General features: G+C 46.2%; 1 protein-coding gene across 8 annotated transcripts in view; it reads left to right on the top strand.

Annotated features, from left to right (window-relative positions):
• PTPRS (protein tyrosine phosphatase receptor type S) overlaps positions 1-16,806 on the top strand; it is a 163,711-nt gene that overhangs the window by 77,899 nt on the left and 69,006 nt on the right. For all 8 annotated transcript variants that reach the window (XM_049807609.1, XM_049807608.1, XM_049807607.1 and 5 more), the window contains exons 3-5: positions 5,397-5,542; positions 6,498-6,639; positions 14,668-14,856. In XM_049807609.1, coding sequence (XP_049663566.1) covers positions 5,397-5,542; positions 6,498-6,639; positions 14,668-14,856 — 477 coding nt within the window. The remainder of the gene's footprint in view (positions 1-5,396; positions 5,543-6,497; positions 6,640-14,667; positions 14,857-16,806) is intronic.

Here is a 16,806-nt window from a genome sequence, read left to right as displayed (position 1 = left end):
AATAAGTGGTTTGTCTTTATTTGTGGTCCATTGTCAAGGTGCTTTCCTGGGGGTGGCGGGAGGGGGCTGCGGAAGGGAGGGATCTTAAGCACGGAGGTGAATTTTGCCATCTAAAACCAGCACCAGGTCCCTGCTGTGGGGCTGGAGATGAGGGGAGAGGGCTGGGGGAGATGTGGAGATGACTCTCTGCAACCCCCTCAGGGAGAGCCTGCTGGGCAGAGGGACAGCTTACACACACACTGCCCGTTCCCTCCCAGAGCAAGGGCAAATAATACAGTAATGCGGTCAGGGACCATCCTCTGGCCTTTTCCTTGGTGCCTGTGGGGTGAGACAGGCCTGTTACTATGGCGGTGGTGCCTCCAGGCCTCCCCTGTGGGGAGCGGGTGGAAGGGGACATGGTGGACATGTTGTCTCTCACCCCGTGGGAGCAGCTTTCTGCCTCAGACCTGCCCTACAGCTGGTGGTGGGCTGTAGCTCAGGAGGGAGGAGCAATTCAGGTCACCATTGGGTCTCCCGGCCATTTTGGCAGCAAAGTGTGTGGGGTCTTCTCTTCCCCCATGGCTGAGAGGTGTAGGGCAGTGTGCCGTCGGCTGGTCCCGTGCCTGTCGGGACTGAGGGTTTTTTCCTCAAGAGCTTCACGGTGTAGGGCAGGTTCTGGCCATATGCGTGCGCTCGTGCAGCCCAGGCTGGAGGGGCAACGGACTGTCTTCAGTCTGCTCCTGTTGGCCAACCCCACATTTCTCAAATTGTCCTGTATTCCCAAGCCAGCACTAAGCCATTTTGGCTGAGCATAGCTGGGAGGATGTCAGGGTACTGGTCTGGCAGGCTGGCACAAAAAAACGTTTTGAGAATCCATTTTGTCTCAGAAAGGCCCAGGGAAGTCAGTATTTCCCCACTGGGAGCTGCCTCTCTCCTTCCCCCGGTTCAGGCTAACTCTGGTTGGCCTGCCCTGAAACTACTGAGAGAGCTGGGAAATGGGCTGGCAGCTGCCATACTGGTTTTACACAGCCCTCTGCATCACCAGGGTTTCATTCGACTGCCTTAGCTGAGCCTGTGGGAGTTTTCCCCTCAGCTTTTCAGCTGCCTCTCCCATTTTGTGGCTGGAGCATACTGGGGTAGTGTGGAGAAAGCTGCTTCCACCATGTGGTGTGGTCTGCGAGGCTAAATGCATCCCCGACCTCCTTGTCCCTCCATAAACCCACCTGCAGTGCTGGCAGGAGGGGCAGCCAGCTTAGTCTGGAGACGAGGCAAGGGAGAAGGATCTGTTGTGCAAGTTCATAACTGTGCTTTTTTTTTTTCACCCCCCTCCTGCGTTCTGCTCCCCTCCAGCTGTCAGCTCAGATATGTTAAGCCCATTTGTGCTCCTGCCTCTCCCACCCCTCAAACCACCTCTGGGTTCTCCATCCCTTTCTCTGTCTTTGGCTTTTGATGTTTCAGACAGGCATATGGTGGCCAGCCTGTCTCCCTCGCTTCTTGTCCATCACCCACTATTCACCGTGGCAGCAGTTCCTGAGGGACATTTGGGTTTAAAGGGTGAGATGTCCCTTCCTTTTCCCCACTCCTACATCTTTCAAGCTTCCTTGCTGTAAAGCTTCTCAGGCTGTTTTGTCATCTGTGTATCATTAACAGGGAGACATTGGGGTGTTTTTTTTACATGACTGCATTTGAAGAACTTTTTCTGCTTTGGTGTCATGTGAAAGAAGGAAGGAAGGAGAGGTGAGGCAGCAGCATTTTCCTCTTCGATGAGGAAAGCTGCCTTGGTGTGCAGCCCTTGTACGTGGGTTGATGTCGTACTGTGCTCCTCTAGTGCGTGTGCCTCGGGGATGAGTAGGAGACCCCACCCTTATCACCTCGCAGCTTCTTCTCAAAGTCTGCGTTAGAATTCACAAAATCCTAGCAGCAAATGTGCGTCATGTCCCTTCTGAACAGATGCCGGCACCGCCTATGTTTCTCTAGGCCTGTGCTTTGGAAAGTGAAGCCAACTGGAGGTTGTCTGCATAGGGGTGACGGGGAGGCTGAGCACGTTGGTCCCATCAGCTGCCCTCGACAGCAATCAGGGACGCAGGGCAGGAGCAGAGCTATCTGGAAGGGGTGGCAGAGGTTAGGTCGGAGGGCACACAATGTGCGTGCTGATCGTCTTTGCGGATGCAATTACAGAGCACGGGATGGATGGTGAATATGTGTCTCTTCCTTGCAGTCTGTGGCAACTATCCAGCGTGTCACTTGCCCTGGCTGTTGCTTTTGGGAAGTGCGTAGGTGGTGGGCAGGAGTGAAGGGTTCAGTTTGACTTGATGGCTTTCCATTAAGCTGTAGAGAAGAATCACAGGTACACAGCAGCCATCCGGTCTTTTCAACCTTCTCTCCAGAGACCCAGACTCCGCAGGAAGCCTCTCATAGTAGGAAAATTCTTTTAAGCTCCAGGTTTTTCCATTCCAGTTTTGATACTGCAAAAAACCAGGTTCTGCTATTTTGCAAGCAGAGAAAGGGGAAAAAGAAACCACTGGACCTAGGGGGAACTCAAACTGTCTTTCCAAAACTTGTTCTCAACTCTCCGTGAGGGAACATTGGTGAAGAGATATAAAATCTCCTGGATTGCAAGTATGTCATCTGGAAAATGCCTGTCTCTGTTTTTTATTTATTTCTTTAAAACGGAGGTCCTGAAATCTTGGCAAATGAGGGGAAACACATAAGCCCCTCTGAGTGGGCTGACAGTGTTTCACTTTCACATGGCACCTTGTTCCTGCTTTTGGAGGCTTTCAAAGCAATTTGCAGAGCTGAAAACTGAATTCTAACTGCATGTTTCACTGCAAGCTAGACCTGGCACGGCAGAGCTGTGGCAGTCCTACGCAGCACGTAGGAATTTGTTTCAGCTTTGTGTCATCACCACCTTGCCTGCGATAGTGCTGGCTTTCTCTTTCCCAGAGGGGAGAGGGTTGTTCTGTGATTGGCGTGGGCTGAAGTGACAAGTGCTGCAGTGACTAGGGGTGCATAGGTGGAGAGCACAATGGGTGATCTGGCAGGGGGGGAAGAATCAAAGTCTGGAGCTCAGAGGCCCGGGCAATTTTTAAATCAACAATTTAGCTTTGATTTTCACCGATTTTCCAAGTGAGTAGCAAAATCCAATAGATTGTTTGATAGGGATTTTAGTTTGGTTTCTTTTCTTTTGTCTCTCGCTGTCTACGAGTGAGTTTATCGTAGGCAGTTAAGCATTGCAGTGAGCTCAGGAAAGCAGCATTCACAAAGCAGCTCAGCTTCCCTATTACCACACAATACCACACACTGAGTCAACAGAGGTCCCCAAAAAGGGATGCTGAGCTATCACTCCAAGTTCACTATTTTTTGGAGCACCGTCCCTTTCTTCAGGACAGAAATAGAACCTTATTTTTCTCCTCATCTGTGCTCTCACTGTACTGCTTGTGCCCATTTAAATGTATATGTGACATTAAGGATTATTAGGGGGTTTTATTTTAGGAAATGAACTTGCATCAATACGGTGTTCTTAAAAGCCCTGGATGGTTTTGGCTGTACCTTCTGAATTGACTTCTGCAAACTCTTCAGATATTGAACTGAGGAGAAGAGAGGAAGGAAGTCAGGTTGCGGGCAGAGTGAGCATGTATATTTTAGCCTGAAGCAAAGTTTTGGTTTTGCCTTTCTCAGATGGAAGAAAGATTCCCCAGTGCCAGTACCTCCAGTGGCACTTGCTTGATAACCTTTAGCTGTAACATTGCAAAGACGACTCTGACCTCTAAATATAGATTTGGATATTTATAAATCCGATGCTTTGTACACACAGCATTCGGTGGGACGTAAACAGCTCCAGCAAATTGTATTTACCTCCAGCATGGAAACAAATGCTTGATTGCATCACATGAGCTTGCTGAGTGGCTTTTATTTATATACTGCTGGCCACACCAGGCAGGGAAGGGGAGAATGCTTCCTTTTGTCTTTCGACCCCTAAAAGACCCTGGAGACTTCTCTCTAGCTACCATTTGCCCTCTTCTTAAGCTCTTTGGTAGGCTGTTTACATCTTATTTTATAGACTCTGAGTATGTACATATAAATATACACATTTCAGAGTCATGTGGTCTGCTTTTCTCAAGAATAACAGACGGGAACTTTATGATCTGAGTGATTTTATTTGAACACAGCTGTGGCCTTGTGATTTAAATATTTCAATAAATTTTAAACTAACTAGATGAAAGGAAACTGTGCAGGGAAAACAGGTTAGAGCACGAAGGAGGATTCCCTGAGGGTAGAGGCAATATGGGCTTTGCACGAACACTCCTGGCCTCGTCTTCCTCTCATAAGAAGGCCCTTGACACCTTCTTTGGTCAGAAAGCCCATCCCAGCATCCTCTCCCCTCCTTGCAGAGGTGCTCTTGAAGGCAGTCAGACATGGATGGAAATCAGTGACAGGGGTGAGGGAGAGGTGCTGCGACCTCAAGCGTTGTTCCTTCAGGTCCAGTCAGGCTAAAATGCAGCCGCAGGCTCTGTGAGTGTGTTTGTTCAGGCATCACTGCACCTTTGAGCATCTGGTTATGAGAGGAGTTTGAGGAGCTTTTGGCTTCTTCCTTCAGCAGTGTGAATTCCTTGGTTTTCTCAGATGTCTCATGATGAGAAGGGGGAGAAGAGGAGAAGGGGAGCTGCAGGAGCAGACTGCAGACTTGGCTGGCCATGTTCTTGGTCTTGACAACTGGGTTGTTTTGAAATGATCACAACTTTAGTTTGTTGGGCTGTATCCTATCAACTTGCCTGTTCTAAAGGATGGCATGCCTGGTGCTGTGTAAATGTACCAGTGAGGGCCAGAGGAAAGATTCGCAGATGAAAACAGAGGTACTACAAGCCGAGGAGGTTTCACATCCTAAAGCCACTGGCATCAGCCTGTTTCACACCATCATCCTCAAGATCTCTTGTGTGCCAAGTTCCTGCTCCATTTGTTTCAGGGTCCGTCTCCCACCTTTTATCCCTGCCTTGGGTATGTTCCTATAAATCTCCCGCATTCCTTGGTGATCATCTGCTAGGATCTAGGGAGTGCAGTTCAGGGTTTCTAGATGTTGTTTTCAGCTCTACCAGCTTTTGGTAATTAGATGGACTTTGCAAGGGCAATTTTCCCTGTGCAAAACAGTTTAAAAGTCCTCTTTTCAAAAGTAAAAGAGGCCTTGCAACATCATCGCATTGCAATCTCTTTGTAGGATCAGGCTCTTAATCATTTTGTGCTGTAGCTTCTCCATATGTAAAATGAAGGTAAAGACTGTTTGTTCCTAAGAGGCCAAGAGGTTTAATGTCATCTGGGATCATTAGAGAATAGCAGTGATAATGCTACCATTAATTACAAGCAGTGTTTGTTAGAGTTTGTCTTTCTGTGTGCCAATGATGATATTTCTTTTTTTCTTAAAGGTCCCCCTGTGTTCATTAAAAAACCTGTGGACCAAATTGGTGTGTCGGGAGGGGTGGCCTCCTTCGTATGCCAAGCAACTGGAGACCCAAAGCCACGGGTCACCTGGAACAAGAAAGGGAAGAAAGTGAACTCTCAGAGGTTTGAGGTAAGAGATGTCCTTGAAATCTGTGTCTGTGTATGTATAAAGAGAGAGAGACTGACACAAAGCAGCTAGTGCTCTTCTTTGGCCATTCTTAGACCCAGTAATAAAGGGAGGTTTGGAAGGGGAGGAGTTTTAACAGCAGAAGGAGTGAAATGCAAGCTCTTGGCCATGTCAACAGCTGGGTTTGTTCCAAAGCAAGAGAGAACTTGGCTCGCTTAGGTTATTGGAGTTGTTTCTTTTGTTCTGTTGGTTTTTTCCCCCTCCTGGGATATAATATAAAGCTGCCTTCTTCCTTCGCTAAGAAACCCCAACTAAGCTGGTACTTCTTCAGCTCTGTAAATGCACCTTTCATACCCATCCATGGCTCATTATTTTAACCCTGAGACAGCCTGGAGTAAACATTACAGTTGCTGGCAACCAGACCCAAACAATTGGCATTGTTTAGATAGAAATGAGAGTGGAGGAACAAGGACTAGGAGGTCATCCTGTGGAATTTGCTGTGGGACTCAGCCCTGCCAGGCAGCTGCGTGCTGAGAGGAGCTTTGTGGTGTCAGCTGCCCATGCAGATGGAGGAACAAGGCAGGGGTTCATTTTTATTTTGTTTTCACTTGGTCTATTTCCTCCTCCTTCATCACAGTTGTACTCCGAACCCACCCCACACCCGTCACCATGGCTCATTCTTTCAGAGCGTTTGAGGTGTACTTCGCAATTTTGGTGGGTCAGTGGTCAGAGACGGGGTTTGGCATGCAACAGTTCTGTCACCTTGAGGTCAGTGGAGACACAAGTTGACCATGTCGGTTATGTGTAGGGGATTGTAGGGCAGCTGCTGAAGTGTGTTTGTGAGTGTGCGTGCTTGTATACATGCTGGTGCCTCCTTTAGAAGCAGGAATGAACCTTCTTCTTGCAACCCAAGGAGGCTTACTATGTGTATGTGTCTCTCTTTTCCTTTATCCCCCAGACAATTGAATTTGATGAAAGTGCAGGCGCTGTTTTGAGGATCCAGCCCCTCCGGACTCCCCGGGATGAGAACATTTACGAGTGTGTTGCTCAAAACCCTCATGGGGAGGTCACCGTCCATGCCAAGCTCACTGTCCTCCGAGGTAAAGAGCATGCCAGTGTCTAAGGGGAGAAGGGACCCTTCAGCTTCTCCCTTCCTTCAGATGAGTGGGAAGGCTGTTAAAAAATGCATAGCCAAGGCACAAAGTCCTCCTTTTTTTGGTTTGTTCTGACCTGTCAGATCTGTTTGCTCCTCTGTTACTACCCCAGAGAGTCACAAAATTGTGATGTAAGAAGAAACAAGGCTAAAACTGGACCACTTTAGGAAGTTTGATGGGATAATGTGCTGAGGTTCCTTCCAACCTGAATTATCCTATGACTCTATAATCTTCCCTCCCCTCCAATAAAAATTCCTTCCCCAGGTTTATGAGCAGCACCAGAAACTCATCATTCTTCTCAGAAATGTAGCACCATTCATCCAGACACCCAAGAAAACCTTCTTCATTGAGGAATCACTTAAGGGACTGAGGTTAAGATGATTATGCATCTGCATTGGCTTTCACACAGTTGGCAGCAATGCGAGTCTCTTACCTTGTGCAAGATATCTATTTTGCCCTTCTGGGCATCTTCCCTCTTTCCAGAGGTCCTTTGCTCCATGCACTCTCCTAGAAAACAGTTCCCCTCTCCATTTTGTTCTTGTTCTTTTTTTCATTTGTCCCTCCTGTAGAGGATGTTTACATGGATGCCTCCTTCATGTCATCTGTTTGAAATATGCTCCGTAAACTTGGTGTGGGGGAGGGACCAATATGCCATTGCTATGGGTGCCTCTGGATGGTTACTGTTACTGCCCTGGAGATCTGTAAAATCACTGTGCGAAACACTAAGCTAGGCGGCTCACTAATACTGACCGATTTTATGGGAAAAGATACATGGTGTTCTCTGTTCAAACCACAGGGCAATGCAAGTGATCCTGGCAGAAAGGGTATGGTGGATAGCTGCCTGAGAGCTCCTGAAGGGAGTTCAGCTTGGGAACATTGGCTATTGATGAAGCCATCTGCAGGAGGTGCTATAGGAAAGCCATGGGCTTTTGAATAGGGATACTTGCAGTGAGAGCCATTATTTCTGCAGTGAGCATGGCTAACAGTTTTAGGTGCTCCAGGCAGTGTGTGATCTTCGTAAGGCCAAGTGGTAGCTCTGCCTGTATGCCCGTTGCTTTTTCTTCAGCAACTTCAGTGTTCTTTCCAAGAGCATCTTAAACCCTGTTGTTTAAACAGACAGTGAGTGCATCCTGAATAGTGCAGAGTGAAATTTGTGTGCAAATCCCCAACATAAAGCAGTAAATAAAAACCAGATAAAGGGCACATGGCAAAGCCCTTGACCGCCCCTTGTAGCAGGGAATATCCCTTCTGCTTCCCACCTGGCAGCTCTGTCTTGTCAAGATGCTGGCTGCCTTGGAGCATGCAGGCCCATGGTCCAGTCACGCCTGACAGATTTGTTTAGGTGCACTTAAATCTTTGTGTAGCTCCTTTGCCTGGCATGGCATTTAACCTTATGTTAGTGGTACGTGGTGGGATGCACCTGTCAGGAGATTGCCCTTGCAATCATATTCAAAGTTTCTACCCCTTGAATTTAGCTACAAGCAGTGGCAAGAGAGAAGGCTGTCCTCCAGCTGCTGCCCTCACAAATCCCCTGGATTCTCACAGCATTTTTAAGGCACTCTTCACCAAAAGAAAGCTGCAGTGTATGGGAAATGACAAGCTGAGCTCAGTGACTGTCCTTAGGGACCAAAGTTCTTTGTACATGTCTTTTTGCAGCTCTTCCTTCCAGTATCGACATCATACACGTCCGCTAGAGAGACAGATGACAGAGCAGGAGCTACATCTCCCCGCTGCCTGACTAATTACGCACTTTGCTGATCCCACCAGAACATTATTACTGTGTGCTTTGCTCCTGTGTTGTGCTGCTTTCACAAGCGCTCCTATTCTGTTTGCCTAATAGGACCTTGTTCAGTAGCTTTGTTAACTGACTATGCAAGAGCAGCTGGGGTACTCAGTTCATGAAATTTGGGGGAGCAGTGATTAGCTGCAGGCCTGGGCCAAGACATTGTTGAAGAGCATCAAGGAAGCAGTTTTGATAGCATACCCTCCCCTTCCCTGCTCAGTTGGAGTTATTCCATCCTTAATCTTTCCTTAGGTTTCATGCAGCAAAGATTGTCTCCTCTTTATCCGCATTTTTAAGTGCTGGGAAAGTTAAAAGGACCAAGTACAAATCCACTAATCTCCACAGTGACAAAGTTAGCATGCTGACATCTATTTGTCTCTTTTTCCTCCCTGCTTCTGCATTCACCCACTCTCCTCTTCGTCTTTTCTCTATCTTTCCTTGCAAGGCCTCCTCCTCCTCCTTTCCATCTTCTTCTCTCACTTTCAGAACTAATGCTTAGCATAAAGATGGAGGCTGTTCCACAGCTTGGAGATGAATGTGAGCTGTCATTTGCAGAAGCTGTTACCTTGGCATACTGTGGAGTGTGGAAACCTGGGCCCCAGCTGTTACAAACTCTGCAGGATGGGCTTTGTAGTCATTCTGCAGCCTGTTGGCTCTGCTGTTGTAATCACAGTGAGACATATATGTGTGTACCTTCATGCTATACACATGCATGAACAGTTACAGGATTTCCTCAACAGCAGTGCAGACGGTCTCATGAACAGAAGGGGAAAAAAAATACATTCTTCCCTACTAGATGCAGCTGCTGAAGGGATTGAGAGTAAACCCCTTTTTGCTTATGCACATGACTACTCCTGGATCAGATCCTGATAGAAATCCACATGCATTCACTTAAAAACAGGAAGCTGCAGGAGAGGAAGCGTTCGGGAGCTTCTGAGAAGCAGAGCTTGTGATGGACACCATTCAACTTACACAAGTCTCTTAACACCAGCTCTGCTGGCTTGTTTGTCCTTCCTGCTCTTCTTCTCAAGGGATGTGAGTTTTGATAGGGCTGTGGAGATTTGTTGTTCTTTCCACAGCTGGCTAGACATACTGCCTGCAAACCTGATTCCTGCAGAGCCTGAAGAAAAGGAAAAAGTGGGTTTGGGAAGCATTTTCCAGTTATTGTTGACTCCAGCTGCTGTCATTTTTCATTATAACTTAGGCAGAAAGGAAGCTAGTTCGTACAGGCACCCCAGCTCCCAGTTGGTATAGTTTCTCTAAACTCCACAATCCCAGGAAAGATAAACATATTTTTTTATTTTTATTATTATTATTATTGCTTCTTGTATACAGGTTATACTTTCCCTCCACTTCTTCAACAGCCTGAGACAGAGATTCTCATGCTGCGAAGGATTGTCCGCAGCTGCGTGCTGTCTGCTGCTGGGAGGCACAAGCTGGATTTCAAGCAGGGGCCAGTCTGGTGTAGTTCTTTGCTCTGTTGAAGCTGATAGAGTTCTGTGGAGGTTACCCTTTGTGAGTTGTTAGTAAATGCAACATGATCCCATAAAAAACAGTGCTTGGTCCAGTTAAATGTAATGGAACAGAATTTACGGTGCCCTGATACATTGCTCGCTGCATAGTGGCCAATGCTATCTTTTCCTGATGATTACTGCACTCTGGAAAATTGAGGAGAACTGGCTATTAGACATGTAAGGTCTGTGGTACTTACTATCAGAGTATGATTCAGGCTGATATGGACAGACTTTTAGAAATTCTTTTTGTGGTGATTCCCTGTTGATTTCTTTTTATGAAGTGTTCATACGTTTTTCGAACAATTCTGGCCTGAAATTTTCCTCACACATTTCCTACTCCAAGAGGACATCTGGTGTGGGCATGTGTAAAGTTCTAGCAAGATCCCTGCTGTTTTGTTGTTTTTTGTAATTGTTGGCTTTCGATCAGCAAAAGGTAAACAAAAATCAGTTCTAGATGCTCAGCATTGAGTCCCCCAGGAGCATATCTTAAAGAGAAGCTGGCCCCTCTGAAATGTTAACCTTGCCACTTGAAAACTTCTTGGCAGTCTTTCTTCAAACTCGACTTGTTTTGCTTTTCTTGTAGTGACCTGAAAATCAGGCAACATTGAAAACAGATTAGTTCTGTAGCTTGTGAACAATGTCAGAGAGATTTTAACTCAGATGCCTTTATGAGGAGGGTACATAAGGATACATTAGTGTAGGGAAGACAGCATTATTATCTGCACTGTTACAGGGTCCAACACACATATCTAGGTGTGTATTTATTGTCTATAAGCCTGCAAATTTTTAGTAACATTGTTAGGCTATTCCTATTTTCATAGTAAAGCTTTCAGATCAAAATAAATGGAAGCAACAGACAGAGCATGTTACTGAGACTCCTCCATGTATTAAAATTGTCTTTGGCTGTGAAATAACAGTTAACTAAGACACAGGTCCATACACATTGATGGAAATAACTTGATGTAATTTCACAAGGGGAATAATGCCAGGATACCTGTTGGGGAGGGGACAGCTGTAAGTGTTCATAAACTTGATGAAAAGAACAGGGATAAGTTTCAGGAGTGCTGGATTTTGATCCTGATTCTGCTTAAAACTGGTGTCACTCAAGCTGCTTCATCTCTGTGTTCTTGGTTCTTCCACCCTGAAGTGAGGATGGTTGACTGCTTAGAGACCAGCCAGCATCCTTGAGCTGAGCCACATATCTCCAGAGAAGAGTGAAAAATTACTCCTCTTCTTCACTTCAGCAGCATCCTCCTTGTGGCTTTCTGCATTCAATCCATAGCGCGTCTGTACATGCTCACACCCTCCTTCTCCTCTAAATTATTAAACAACTGTGCACACCCTGCGGGGAAAAGAGCAGCAGCAACACCCGCTTTATCTTTCTTTATCATCTTCATTTCCAGCACAGCTAATTATCTAAACAGAGAGCTGCCACCTTCTAGTGCGACAAGGAGACAGTGAGCACCGGTGTCTCCCTTCGCTGTAGCTGGTGACCCTTGCTTTTTCAGTATGACCGTGTGTGTGTGTCGGCGCATGCGCCCAGGTTGGTTCAAGGCATGTCCCCCAGCATAGAGCAAGTCCTCTGGTCGGATTTATTATAAATGAACATTGAAGTGCTCTTCTCTCCCTGCCTCCCTCTGTCCCTCCTCCCCTATTCTTTCTCACCCTACTTTGTTCAGTGGTCTTGAGATAATTCACCAGATTTTCATCAGGGGGCCTTTAAACAACTCAGTCTAAGAGCAAGTATGAACAAGGTGTTCGGGATGCTCTGTTAATGTGGCAAGTGCAACACGTGAAAACATTTGCCTACGTAAGCTGGTATGATTTCCAGCAGCAGGCAGCTGCCCAGATGTGCCCTTGAAGCATCTTCAGCTTGCGTCTTGGTTCTTTTGTTCTTGCAGTTGCCTGGGCTGCTTTTAGAAAGAGAATTCACAATCCAAACCATTCCTTTTTTATTTATTTGGTAACAGGTTTGGAGTGATGTTTGGGGATTGATGGGGAGGGTGTGTGCATGTCTTGTGGGGATTGAGTTGAGGTTGTAATTGCATTATTACAGGGAATCCAATTGTTAGGGGATGAAGGCAGTTTCATTCTCCTGGCAGGAAGGAAATCTGAGCACTTGAATCGGTGCAATATGTGATGTTCAGAGATGCTTCCTCCGCTGATCTGATCCTCAAATCTGATCACGCCTCTAGTCGCAGTTGTTTTAATTAAACTCAGAGGAATTCTGCACATTGTGCTGCAAGATTAACATTTTTGTTTAATTAGAAACACTCAGTAATAATAGTTGTACCGGGCCTCCCCCAACACACACACACACACACACACGTGCAAACGCACACACACTCACATACCCCCCCTGCCAGTCAAGAGGGTTATTATCTCTGTGGATGAATTGGCTCATGAAATTAACGGACACGGGTTTGAGCCAGGTGGAGTAGCATCACCAGGGAGCAGGATAAAAGCAGTAATCAATAATGATGTCATCTGCAGCCAATGCGGCAGCAGCTCGGCGGCTCCTTAACAACACACCACCGCCTGGTTAAATAGCAGAAGGGAAGAGAAGACAGTAAAAGCCTGGCTGAAAGCTGTGCAAAGGCGAAGCAATTCCCAGGGCCCCTCTGTCCTGAGCTCACTCTTGGGGGGCTGGGGTTTTGCAGCACATGTGATCTGCAAGAGTGCACACTGTTTGGAGACTCCTACAATGCCCAAGCACAGCCGGGTGAACCGAGAACTCCAAGGTTTGGTTCAGTCCCTAGTTAAAGATGTTTATGTTTCTAATTTAGAAGGCAATATCCTGGTTTAGAGGTGCTTCAGGTGCACCGAAATGACTACGCCTTTATACAACTGTAAGTTTGTCCATACTAGGAGATCTGTATTACTTCAGCAGTTATAAAATGGTATGTGTTTTTGTTTGTGGTCACATTCCTTTGATATGTGAGGAGAGGTGTGGTTAATACTTTTCACTCTCCAGTGAGTCACAATAGATCCTTTATAACTCTCCAACAATGGTCAGAGGAAGGAAACAATGCATTTTTAAACACGCAATTGAGGCATTTAAACCCTTTTCTTCTCTGCAGTAGCTGTGCACTGCTAATGACAGTATTAGACAAGTTTCTTGGCCTTGGGTATCAGAGCATTGCACAAACCTTTAGCTCTGCCTTCATGATTTCATAGATTTCATAGAGTGTGAGGCACAGCAGTGTGGAATAGCTCTTACCCAAATCGCGTGTGTTTGGAGCTTGTGTAGAGCAGTACTGGGATCTGGCAATTCTGCTTTGCTCGTACAGGAAAAGGCACCCACCATAGCAAGGCCACTGGGTTTCTCTCTTGTTCCACCGTCTCTGGGTTCAGCCATACGTAGTTTGGCTCCATTCCTTCTGGTACATAATGTGCCAGCAGTAGGAAATGAGCTCTTGTTGTGTTTGCAGTTGGCAGGAATGTTTCCCAACCAAGGCGAGGGTTTCCAGCCCATCTCTGCTGCTGCTGTGGGAGCTCCCATTGGTTTCAGTGGGGGGCTGATTGTGATGTATATTACTTTTTTAAAAATCCCACCTTTCTAAAATCCTTTGTTATTTTCCTTCTGTTCCCTCACCTGCTTTTGGGATGGATTCAATGCCATAGATTCCCGAGGCTGTGATTCCTCAACATGCCTAATTTGAAATGATGGAGAATCCCTATGAAGTCTCACCCTGGTGCCTGCATCCTCCTTCCAGGCTGCCCTCCCCCAGAGACTGATTCTCACAGGGGGAAAAATGGCATGTTCCTGAGCTGTATCAGCCAGCACAAGACAGCTCTCTTCCACATGAGTTAGGAGGTCGTGACAAAGATTATGGGGGAAGCACTGGGGTTTTGTATTAGTTATCGCAAATTAGTCAGCATTGGTTAGGATTGCCCTCCTCCTCACCCTCATTAGTGAAAGCAAAGGCAAGATTGAGAGGAAGCAGGAAGCTCAGCTGAGCCTGTCTTTTAGGTGCTGGTGCCACGTCCCTCTTCTTCTAGGGCAGCAGCACTCTGAATTAATAAATCTAAAAATCACACCCTGTCTGACAGCACTTGGCTTACTGTTGTTATGTATGTCCCCTCTGGTAACTACAGCTGGATGATATTTCCCTCTCCTTTCTCTCCTAGTTTCCACTGTGTCTTTGACAGGCCTTTTCACATAGTCGCTTTCATTATTTCTCTTGTGCAGTTTGTTTCATACTGTGGGGTTTGGAGGGGGAAGATGAACCGCTCCTTTTAAATGTGAGTGTATAGACTGTACTCGGCAGTGCAGGGATCTTTGCCATATGTGTGCACAGCTTCTGCTGTAAAAACAAATAAGTGCGAGTCACTTACCTGACAGAGGGATTCGGTGCAAGACCTGGAGAAATTTTGAAATTACTACTCCCATGCCCCAAAGGGTTTTAATAGATTGCATTTAAATGTAGAATCTTCTTGTGGGACATAAGAATAGTCACATGAAGTGGACAAGCTGGTAAATTTTACTGTATAATGTGTTTTCACAAACCATCTATTGGACCATTTACCATAGCCTTGTTTTAAATTGCATTACACAGAGTACTGGGCAGCAAGTCTGCCTGATGCTTTCTTTGGTGTATTCCATTGAACAGCTCCACCAGCTGCCCCGGTTCCTCATACGTGTTTAACCACTCTTCCTTTGTTCTCTACCACCAGAGGACCAATTACCTCCTGGCTTCCCAAATATTGATATGGGGCCCCAGCTGAAAGTGGTGGAGCGGACACGAACAGCCACAATGCTCTGTGCAGCCAGTGGGAACCCAGACCCAGAGATCACTTGGTTTAAAGATTTCCTGCCTGTCGACCCCAGCGCAAGCAATGGGAGGATAAAACAACTGAGATCAGGTAAGGTCTCTGTGTGAGACTAGAGGAATTGACACCTAGATAGAGACGTGAAGAGACTGCTCAGGGGTTTCTGAAGCAGAAGAGAGAGCTGATAGACATGGGCACTGCTGGTGTGGATTGGGGCATTAGCTTTTCTTTGGTTTTGGGACTTGAAGTTCTTAACCAGGGAGTGGTTGGAGTATTTTCCTCTCCAACCCATCCTCCTGGCCTTCCTTACTGCCTAGTTGACATAAAGGGAATCCCAGCAGGGAAGGTGGTTCCCGTCCAGGGGACACTGCAACTAGTTCACTGGATAACAGTGCTCTTGTGGCTGAGGGGAAACTGGGGACTGGATGGGAGCTGAGGGTTTCCTCCTCAGACCAAGAACTGGGTAAAGAAGAAAAAAACGCTACAGCAGACATGGCTTTTTAGGCCACACACACCTGGTATAGGGTCCACAGCTCAGGCAACCTCTTACTGTCGAAACATGATCGTGTTTGTGTAAATGGAGCCTCTGAAAGCTGGCGTTGAAGAACAGCTCTTGCAGGATCTCTCTGGCATGAAGTCCCTGCAGTCATCGCTGGAGAGCAGTTGTGAGCATTCTGGAGTGACCCCTTGGTGCTCAGTGGCACTGCCCATGGAGTGGATCTCCATGAACAGATGTACCCCAGCTCTGTGGCTCTTGTCAGTTTTCTGTCTTTCCCCATCTGCTTGTCCATCTGTCTCTTTTGTTTCTTTTATGTTTGTTGTTTTGTGTGTGTGTTAAGGTGACATCTCTTAATATTCACATTTCAGGAGCTGTTTTTATACTTGTTAAATCTGCCAGTTCACTGCGTGAGAATGTGTGTATGTGCACAAGGAGGGCACAGGTGTATTTATTTTTGAATGCTACTGATAAAGCACTTCCATTGATAGCTGCAAAAATGAAATAAGTTTTGGAAGTTTTACCTTTTGACAAAAACTAACCTGAGAAATAATCTTTTTCTTGGACTGACTGCTTTGACCCAGCCTAGAGAAAAGATATCTGTGTGGTTGGACCTAGCAAGCACTAGTGTCACTTCAGCTACTCAGAACGTTCCTCTGGCCAAGCGAGATGGAGCATTTTGAAGAGTCTTTTTTGGCAAAAGAATGGCATTGTTGTAGGTAAAGGAAAAGCAGAAGCTTCAGTGAAGCAAGTGAGGTTGCTGTGTTCGTATTAGATGTTTTACAAGTCAGCCAGTCAAGTGATACCTGCCTACTTCTGCCCAGACCTCTGCTGGCTCTGAAGAATCAGTTCTGACTACTGTAATGCTGGATCTGAACATCAGAGAATGTTTTTCCTCTTGCCCTGTTCGGTAAAGATTCTACATAAAGATTTTTAGTTCTGTGGGCCACCAGTGGAAAAGATTCCATATAGTTCCAACTCAGTGTAGTTTTTCTACACCTCCATAAATGCATCCTTATTCAGTGAAGCAAACTTACAAGCAGATACTTAAACTGCTTTGCTGAATTAGAATGGATTGTTGAATCCCACAAACACAGATGAGATTGACCTCCCTGTTTTATCATAACAGCTGAGGCAAATGCAAATGAAAAAAATCACTCAGCATAAATAATGAGAGGTAAACTAGAATTATATCATGCTCTGTGACCATGATCTGAAGTGTGAGTAATGCACAGGCAGATTATTTTTAATACATTTATCATCTTGCTAGAATGCCTTTACACTCTTTAACTGAGTTTGATCTGGTGTTTTCCTTAAAACCACCTGAGTGCTTCATTTTTATTCCAGTGAATTGGTTAGCCTCAGAGTGAACCCTTGGCCTTTCTGATAAATCAGAGGATACCTGCTGAGAATTAATCTCATTTACAGCTGCTTTGAATTAGTAAGCTGGTGAAACCCTGAAGCATCCCTGTTGTCCTTAGGGGCAGAAACCTGTAGGTTGTGTGAAAGGGAGTGCAGAATCCTGGACTGTCAGGACGTCCGAGTTC

Source organism: Accipiter gentilis, chromosome 8 (genome assembly GCF_929443795.1).
Source record: "Accipiter gentilis chromosome 8, bAccGen1.1, whole genome shotgun sequence".
In the NCBI taxonomy this organism is placed as follows: Eukaryota; Metazoa; Chordata; class Aves; order Accipitriformes; family Accipitridae; genus Astur; species Astur gentilis.
The sequence above is the reverse complement of the archived record's forward strand: the minus strand, read 5'-3'. Positions and strand labels throughout refer to the sequence as shown.